This window comes from Drosophila eugracilis, unplaced genomic scaffold, assembly GCF_018153835.1.
Source record: "Drosophila eugracilis isolate 14026-0451.02 unplaced genomic scaffold, ASM1815383v1 contig_1985, whole genome shotgun sequence".
Classification (NCBI taxonomy): domain Eukaryota; kingdom Metazoa; phylum Arthropoda; class Insecta; order Diptera; family Drosophilidae; genus Drosophila; species Drosophila eugracilis.
Window position 1 is genome coordinate 39420 of NW_024572849.1, and position 9914 is coordinate 49333.

General features: G+C 38.1%; 1 protein-coding gene across 3 annotated transcripts; it reads right to left on the reverse strand.

Moving 5' to 3' along the window:
* Positions 1–1357: 1357 nt before the first annotated feature.
* LOC108104355 lies at positions 1358–9170 on the reverse strand. 3 transcript variants are annotated; one of them, XM_017210362.2, is made up of 8 exons: positions 9045–9170; positions 7825–8178; positions 7229–7413; positions 5636–5815; positions 4100–5057; positions 3402–3814; positions 2964–3291; positions 1358–2897 (listed from the first exon to the last, which is right to left on the reverse strand). In XM_017210362.2, the coding sequence occupies exons 2-8, from the start codon at positions 7937–7939 to the stop codon at positions 2365–2367; spliced, it is 2712 nt and encodes a 903-aa protein (XP_017065851.1). In that variant the 5' UTR covers positions 7940–8178; positions 9045–9170; the 3' UTR covers positions 1358–2364. The 3 variants fall into 3 exon arrangements, with proteins under 3 accessions (XP_017065851.1, XP_017065849.1, XP_017065852.1); XM_017210360.2 differs by having other exon boundaries at positions 9041–9170; XM_017210363.2 differs by lacking the exon at positions 9045–9170 and adding an exon at positions 8834–8852.
* Between the last annotated feature and the right edge of the window lie 744 nt (positions 9171–9914).

The following is a 9914-nucleotide window of genomic DNA, read 5'->3' on the forward strand; positions in this document are numbered from 1 at the left end:
TATTTGAACTTTTATCATGTTAACTTATTTTTTATCTCCTATATCTCTTTTCAACAAAATAAAAGTTATAAATATTTTGTATTACAGATACAATTTCCAATGTATAAAACTAGAAATTTATCTTATGAAATGGGTAGAACTAACTCTTAAACTTGGATAAAACTTTTAGTTAATGAACCAGTAAATATTTCTGAATATAAAATAATGATCAATTTAAAATATATATGTACAAAAAAAAAATTGATCAAATCTAAAAATAGGTACATAAATGTAAAAATAAACTCCTATTAATAAGTTATATTTTCTTGTATAATAAGCCCTTGATTTCTCCAGTCTTTTCCAGAATCATGACATGATAAATTACTAAAACATTCCATAATAATAAGTTATAATAATGTTAACCATTATAATTTGAATTCTAAAAAAAGTAATTGAATCCAATAAATCGCGCATTGGTTAATTTTAAATATAAAAATACATTTAAAAATCATAGAGATTACCTAATGATATTACACAAATCATGACTAATTTGGGTTAATCCAAAAGATACATAAATGCCTTGCCAGAAAACACCACGTATATCTGGCACTTTCTAGGAGGCATTTCATTTAAAATGATATTTTTAATAAATCAAAGTGCTGGCGATAAGACTGATTCCACAGTATATATGATACAGTAAAGCATATGAACATATATTTAGACCAGCAAGGCTTATCAGCTTGCATCCGCCCGAGAATAAAAGAACGCCCAGTGTTTCTTTGGTTTTTGTTTCGACTTTTGTAATGACACTCAATCAATATCAATATATTTTCATAACAATACATAATAGCATGTAATAATCTTTTTTTTTCTCATTATCATTTTTATCATTTCCCCGCTCAGCGCCCCATCGATATCGTATCGTATCGTATTTTACATTATAAAATTATATTATATTATGTCGAACAAATTTTGGTTTTGGAATTAAACCAAAATCGTTTTGTTTTGCTTCGCAGATTGTGCAGGAAAATCTATGGACAAGTTGTACTTTAAGCAACACATTCAATAATCTCTATTCGGTAATTTTCATATCTATCAAAAAACAAAAATAAAAAAAAATATAATTGGATGATAAAAACTAGGTTCTTTATGGCGAATTTGCTACATTCGGATTATTGATAATGAAAATGATGCGACGTGGTCGAAGAATGGGCCACATCATCTGCTCTCCACGATATTTAAAGCTTAACGACATATAAAAAAAACCAATTGCTTTACAATGCTGTCGTTTTTTTTTCCGAGTGTGTTTTTTCTCTCTCTTTTTTTTTTTGGTCAAAAGTTTTGTTTTGTGGCTATTTGAAAAGTGAACAAAAATCGCTGAGATGTACATTTATATAATATATGTATATAAAAAATTCGGAGCGTAAAGAAAAGCACATCGAAAAACGATTAATAGTTAATAGTTGTATAAGAGTATAGTTACAGTTGTTTGTTATTTTTTGTGTTTTTTTTTGCTTGCTTCTTTTCATTTCTTTTTTTTTTTTTGGCAATAGAGTGCACAAAAAAGGTTTGCTTTCATCGTATATAATATATAAAGTTGCTTTGAATTGAATTTGTATGCTTGGTTTTTCCATCGCTTAGTTGCTGAAACACTTGAGTTGCATAGATCCGATTTTGAGTGTGTGTGTGTGTGGGTTTTTTTTTTTGTTTTTCTTTTTGTATCTTTTGTGAGAGAGTTTTGGTCCGAAACTGCGACACGAAGTGTTCTATTCTATGGATGCAGCATGCAGGCTCTACGGTATCTTCCCGATCTTAGGATCGTCTGCTAGTTAACAATATCAACAGAGGGCAAGCTGATTTTACATTTTAATAGGGTCGATTTGTATTGTTTTTGCAAAATGAAAAATTGTGCGACAATAAAGTAATCTGTGGATAATACGTGGCAGTTGGCCTTGGATTTGATTTAAGATCATATAAATTCGTGACATAATTTAAGGGAAAATGTTGAACAGTATAAAAAAAATCTCATAAATATTGTTGGTTTAAGTTTGTTTTCTCTGACAACTTAAACTTTTTTCGGAACTTATAATTTAAAGTGTACAAAAAGACTGAACATAGAAACTTTTAAAGGAAACACTTTAGAGGCGAACTGACTCGTATATTTCCAAAGATTACTTTCTGCCAATGCGTTTCATTGTCAAACCAAATAGAGACCCATCCAATATACATATATCCGTATGTGTATATATAGTGGTGTTTGTATATATATATATATTCTGTGTTCTGCTTGGTGCGGTGGCAGCAAATTGTTTCATCATTTTCCTTCTTATCATCATCATATCCTTATCCTCATCCTCCAACTCCTTGCGCGTGGAGAAAAGGCTCCTACTCATGCCTCACCCCGCAGATGGACAGGAACGTACTGAAGTTGTGCAAGCTGCATGCTGGCAGCACTGTATAGACAATGGCGGCCATATCCTGGCACTTGAGACGGAAATCGTGCAGAGCCTGAAGCAGCAGATCCGTTGCCGGTGCGGCATTCACTTGATAGAACAATTTCAAATGAATCGCCGGCAGTGGCTGATGCTGATCTCCGCCAGCGCCACCCGGTTGAGTCGGCGTGGCAGGTGGTGTACCCGAATTCGCTGGCTGCTGAGTCTGCTTCTTGGCCAGCGGATAGTCTTTAAGGAGACGATTTACCACATACGACAGGATCTCGTCCAGATGCTCCGCACTAACCGATTGCGCTAGACGACAGTGATTGCCCAATATATCATCGCTCAGCTGGGTCAATTGGGTGGTGGACGAGGCCAGGCCAGTGGACACATAGCAGACAATGGCCGCACAGTTATTCTCATAGTTCCAGCGACGACGTATCGAGATGGTAAAGTCACCCACCGAACAGCCAGTCTCCTCATCTAAAAAAAACAGAAGATTAGATTTCAAAAATAACAAACTTCTTGCCACTTTTTGCTGTCACTTACAGTCGAAACGATCGTTGTGCGTATGGGCCCACACTTGCCACTCCACGAGTGCCTCTCGCGGCAGTGCCGGCAGTACTATGTAATCCATAATGGCATTGGTGGTGCGGCGCTCCCACTGGCGACGCGCCTCGGCAATGAATGCCGGATGGGTAACAAAGCAAATGCCGTGGACCACATCACGCAGCTGGCCATGGGCATTCATCGCCTTGGCAATGCGACTGATGTGGCGCAACGTGAGCTTGCACTGCGGTCGGATACCGCCCTCGATGATTGTCATGCTGCCGGGCACCAGTGCGATCTGGCCGGAAATGTAAGTAATGTCGCCAATCTGCAAGGGATTATTGATTAGTTCGGTAATTATATTTACGATAGATGTAGCAGTGATAAATATCTTCGGTTGTATCCAATGATATGATTTCTATATATGTAAACTCTCACCCTGGTGGACTGGCTATATGGCCCAATGTTGGCTGGCGCCCAATGTGAGATGCCCTGGACATGCATCGTGTTTCGGCGACCATTAAGCAAAGCCGCCGCAGTCTCCTCGCCCTCACGATCTCTTTCCTCGGCACTGGATATCGTTCCAGCCACTGGCTGACGGTAGGCAATGGCCTCCATCACCACATGGCAACCATCAGGCAGCGGACACTCAACGCATACACGCGTTGGTGGATTATGGAAGTCGAAGGCGCGATGATAGACTCGATTCAAAGCCGGATACTCGCCAATGGAGCGTACGTAGAGGGTGACATAGCACAGATCCTGCAGATCATAGCCCTTGGCGTGGCACATATCGCGTAATGTGTCCAGGGCCTGTTCCATGCCCTGCTCAATGCCCTCCGATCCGGAGCCTGCCAAGGGATTAAGCAATGGGTTAGCAATCATTTTGTTAAGAAATAAAATTGGAAAACACGGTGGTCATTTGAAAAAGTTATCCTTATTGATTTTAGATGAAACTAAAGGAAATATTTTATTAGATTTTTTAGAAATTAGAACCTTTGTTTCAGAAGTAATAAAGTTGCAAAATGAAAATTGTAAAGAAAAATCAAAAATTGTTATGTTTCTAAGCTCGTCTAATGACCACCGTGCCCTTTGAAAGAGATAGTATAGAGATGCAATAGAGACTCTTTGGATACCCTGTATGCCCGCCAGCCACATCCAGCCCTTGGCATTGATGGCCGCTCTGGCCTCGTTGACCAGTGGACGGAATTCCCGCTCGTACTTCAGCGGACTGGGCGGTTGTGTGGCGGCCGATGGTGCTCCTCCTAATCCTCCTAATCCTATACCTCCTCCAGTTCCACCTCCAGGATGACAGCAAGTATTGGCGCTGAGCCCAAGCGAGGAGATGGCCAGCGACAGCGAGCCGCAAACGGCGGCCGTACTGCTCCCGAGTCCATGGCCACCGCCCTGACTTTGTGAGCTGGCCAAACTGCTCATGCCATCGGCGGTGGTCGTTAGCAGCATGGACGCACAGGCTGAGGTAGAACAGAATGGTGGTGGACCAATTCCTCCTCCACCTCCGCCTAAAATCGTCGCCGCCGCCGCTGTGGGCTCGTCGACGCTGGCGCTCTTCGTGACAATGGGTATTGGCGAGGAGGCGGTGGCGGCCAGATGGCGGCCAAAGGAGTTACTGCGCGATATCAGCTCACTTTGGCTAAGCGATTCGCGCAGTCTAGTCTCCTTTTCGATCAGCTCCAATTCTGTTTCACTAAAATCGGGATCACTGAGGTCACTGTACGTTGATTCGTTCAAATCGCTTATATAGTCGAGCGAACGTTTCACGAACACCACCACATCGTTGCCGCTGCCGCCGCCGCTGGCCGCGCCCGCCGCCTCCTTTGGCTGCAGCGTTAATTTGGTGAAATTAATATAGCCAACGGGGCAAATGGGATCTGCACTGCTGATGATCGTCTGGATGTCCTCGACAACGATACGTTGACGAAATAATGGGCAATCCAAGGTGAATGTCTCATATTCGCCACCCTCGCCGCATACATTCAGTCCATACTTGTCGCGCATCTTCAACAAATGCGGCTGCATCTCTCGCAGCGATTTGCCCAGGTGTCGATCCGGCACGAGGCCCAGGGCAGCCACCTGTATGTCCGGGTTATCAATGAGGGAGGGGGAGGAGATGGAAATGGCACCACAAAAGCGGTTAAGCGGATGGGGTGAAGGTATATACAAAATATTGCTAAAAACAAAAACACTTTCCATGGTTTCGAAGAAGATCTTTCTTTCTTTTTAAAATTTTATATAAAATGATTTCTTGTTTAACTTAAGCAACTCATTTTTCATTCGCCAACGAATAGTAGTTATAGTAAACTTTACTATGTTGTTAATTTCCATACAATACAGATTCAAATTGAAAAGCAAATAGTACTAATAGTAGTTTGTATTTTGTATTTTTACAAACGTTGCAAGTGACAAAATGGAGAGGAATTCAGGTGAAATAGATCATTTTCAGCTGAGCAACTTGGGCGTTTGTTTACATGATCTAAATTTAGCACAAACGACAACTCAGCTGAAGGGAACTCAGGTTATGAAAATTGATTATGAAACCAATCTATATCAACATTTATAACCCTCAACCATCACTGATAATGATACTGCCAATGGAAAGTGTTTTTTTTTCTTTAACTGTCTAAAAACTTTAAGTTTGATTCATTTGTTACCTTAATTATGATGGCATGCACCTGGCAGTCGATCATCTCCTGCAGCAATTCAGTCTGATCTCTCCTCCACAAATAGGCCAGGGATATCAGGTTCAGGCGGCTGCAAACGTTCTCCACGCGTACGCGTTGGTAATCCGAAAGGATGGCTCCAACGGCCACCGCATCTACCTGAAGTTCGTGCTGTTTGGTGTTGAATTATGAAACAAAAATTTATAAAATATTTAATTATTTAGTTAGCTAAGATATCAAATATGATATATTTTCAAAAATACAAAAGTTCATAACCAATTTCCTATAAATTTCTTAAGGTTTTCTAACAGGAAAAAGCAAGACTTTAGTTCTTATAAAGGGGATTTTCCGAATGTAATTAATTTCCTATCAGCTCAAAAGCATATTAAATTGTATTATAATCGAGTGACGGGTAATAACGAAAAAACAAAAATTAAAATAAAAAACCAGACAAGCCGCGATATCAGCTAAGCGAATGCAAAAATTTTAATTACAGTTTGAGTGCAATTGAGTCATACTGATAAGCTACGCTTTATTATTATTATTAATGCCAATAGCCTGCCAAACTGTAATCATCATAAAAAAATCGATTTTCTTGCAGTTTTAAGAAGTAAATAAACAATTTATAGACTTTATTCATATTGTTATTGTTTTGGCTAGGACAATATTTTTTTTTTCATTCATTTTTTGTTGGTTTTTTATGTCTGTTTTTTTTTATTTATTTATTTATTTATATTGCTTCACGTGCACACGGCAACAGTTCCGTCTCGATTGGCCGGGCATCGCGATAAGATTACCGCCCGGCGACTTCCCATGTCGAGATGTCGTTGTGTATATAATGCCACCCAATTACGAAGCGGTTTGTGTGGTTGCAGTTGCAATCTGAGGGGACTGCAGTTGGTTTTGATTGATGATGAGGAAGGAGAAATGAGGAAGACCCAAGGACACGGTACAACAAACGCGGATATATAAACTAAATCGCAGATCTGATAAACCCACAAGCACATTACAGAGTAAAAAAAAATATTTTTTTTTATATTATATTCTTTAAATTAAAAATAATTCTATTATTCTGTTTTTTCACTTAAGATCTACAATAACCTTTAGTTCTTTATAAGAACTTCAAGTTATTTGATAAAAAGAAATGTTCTTTCTTTGTTTTCTGTAAGTAATGTAATAGCTCTAATCAACTTTTCCCAATCAGAGATAAATGATATTATATAATGTAATACAGATTTCAATGACATTAGTTAATAGAAAAGTAAACAACAGCACCCCTTTTAGACTTAGCGTAAGGTTTTCTAGAATATATCTATTGAAACCAACAAAAGGTGATACTATAAACCTTATATATCAAACTTTATATGTGATAACCCTGATAAACCTTTTACTAACCATAAACCAATATATAACAACCTATTTTAAGAACCAGACAAACCTTAAAAAAGACTGGGTATCCCCTGTAGCAATTGCAGCCAATTTGAACCCAATTTTCTTATCAGCAACTTTAATCTGAGTTTGAGGGGGGAATATACCATGGTAAAGTAGCATGGGGGCAACACCAATCATTAAATAATCAATCACCTTGCATGTCTCCAGCAGACTATATAGATCCTCGACCTCGTCATCATCGGTGGGCACGTACTGTTTGCCCGTTTGGGTGCTCTTGCCCTTGGTTTCGCGACGATATAGTGGCAATCCCATGGCGTTGGCCAGAATCTCGATGCCCATGTGGCCGACCGTCTGGTACATAAAGCTGTCCAGTTCGTCTGGAAAGTAACAATTTTTGAGACAGCGGCTAGAGATCAAACAAAGGCAAATCGATGGTAAATGATTTTGCAAATAATAATACAAATATCAATATCAATATACATGCTTAGAGGAATCTTGGCCTACATCAAAAGAGCTTTTTCTTTAAAAATGGGATAGTTAAAGGCAAAAAACAAGATCTAAGAATACTTGATCGAAACAGAAATGATTTCGAGATATGGATTAGGATACTAATGATGTAGCTTCTGATATTCTATCCAAAAGTTTGATCTTTATATGGTTTTTAAATCTATATCTAAGTGGAAGAACAAATAAAATTAGGATATATAAGGAGTAGGGGCTAGGACGAGTTCAATCCCTACATATATTATTTACGTTTTTGATTCAATTTTTCGCTTTTATCAACTCACCTCTATCCTTTGGATGCAGATTAGCCAGGGCAACGATTTCGTGACCCTCGGCAACGCACTGCATCATGTTGTAGCAGCTATCCTTGCCGCCACTGACCATGGCCACCACCCGCATCTTGCCACCGATTTTGTTAACTGTTTCGCTCAGTGTAATAGGATGTGTGTGCAATACAGTATGTGTGATGCTTTCTTTCTCTCTTTTATCTTTAGCTTTATTTTTGGCTTAGTTTGTGCTGCTCGTTAGTCTCGAAGTGCGTGCTCATTTGGTCTGCTTTTGTTGACTAGACTGATTTGCCCTGTCTTTTGGTTTGTTTTTCTCTAATTTCTTCTCTGTCCGCCGCCACCGCTCTTGTGCTGCAAAAATAAAACGGAAAAACATGCATATATAGCAGAAATGGAAAAAATAACCAATAATTAGATGGTAAAAGGAAAAAAGGGTAAATTGCCTGATTAAAAAGCTTTCAAACTGTAAAAGTGCCCGGTGTGTAATTGTTTTAAAACCGTAAGTGCTTGTTGCTCGGAAAATTGAATTAAAGCTCGGAAAATGTCCGCACAGGAACACACACACACACACACACAAGCGATCCGATTGCATTATCACAGGACCTCGCTCTCTTGGACGCTTCCTTTACCAACGTCGCTTCCCGTTTTTCTAATTGGAAAATTGCACGAAGGTCACACACACAAACACATAGACATACATACATGTTTTTATTTTGCATTTGTTTAGAGCAAAATATTTAAACTTGTATAAATCTACGTTTTATAAATAAATCGAATTAGTTGCGCCGGCAGAAGAAGCGCGTGCAACAGCAACAACAAACATGCCGAGCAGAAAAACAACAAGGCGCAAAGAAAACGAAAGTAAAACGAAAGGAAATTAAGGAAAAAGAAAAGAGTATGTTATATGCACAAACACACATACACAAGCACAGATTTGACCCAAATATAATATTCTCAACATATAACATTTTCTTTTTCCTTTTTTTTCGTTTTTGGATGAACTCACTCTGGATACCAAAACACAACCTAACACACACACCAACACACTAGCACGCACACACAAGCGCAACCGCAAATAAACACACACTTTGCGAATTTCGAAAAACAACAAAACACACTGCGCCGTGTGGCTGTTGTGCAAAAAATATATGTCGCACGACAGGATTATATTATCCTTGTAGTTATTTTTACTGATCGCGAACGGAACGCTTACCAACCCAGCTGGCCGAGCTTTATAATTGTTGTGCGACAGAACTTTACGCCAACGTAAATGGCAAAAAATTATTCTCTTTTTTTGCCGCTATTGCAGCGCCAGTGTTGCCGGATGGCGTTGAACTTAATATACTATTCCGGTAAGAAACTACTAAAAATATACTAAAAAAGCTCAAATGTTAAGATTTTAATGTTTAAGATGTTAATGTGCATCACCATCTTAATTCAATTTTCTGAAATCAAATATTTTTCTCATTACAGAATATAGTAATATATGATGTATGTTTGAAACCTATAAATGGTATTAAAGTTCAATATACTTATTCTAAGTAAAAATGAAATTGAATCATGCTTATTATACTAAACAGTACCATTTTCTGCCTGGATAGCAACTGTAATATTTCAATAGAAAAGTACATGTATGATATGCTATACTACCATAAGTCTAATATATCTAACTTTATATGTGATGGCATTGATAAACCTTTTACTAACCATAAACTAATATGTCTATGTGCAGCACCATCTTAATCCAATTGTCTGAAATAATATAGTTTTCCCCTTACAGAATATAGTAGTATATGTTTGAAATAGATGACATTTTTTTATAAGCATATTATTTTAACGTAAATGTAAAGGAAATAACTTCCGTCAACTATATTTATTTGTTCTAATTTGGTGTTTCTATATAGCGATTAGAGTGATTTCTGAGTTTGGAATTTCTTTGAAAATTAAAGACGACTTTAATAAACAGCGCCCATTCTAAAACTATAAATTAATAAAAAACAAATATAGTGACTCAATATTTTGGAACTGCAATTAGGCAATAAGATGAAACATTGCAAGTCCCTACAAAAATTATTTCAAAGTACCGA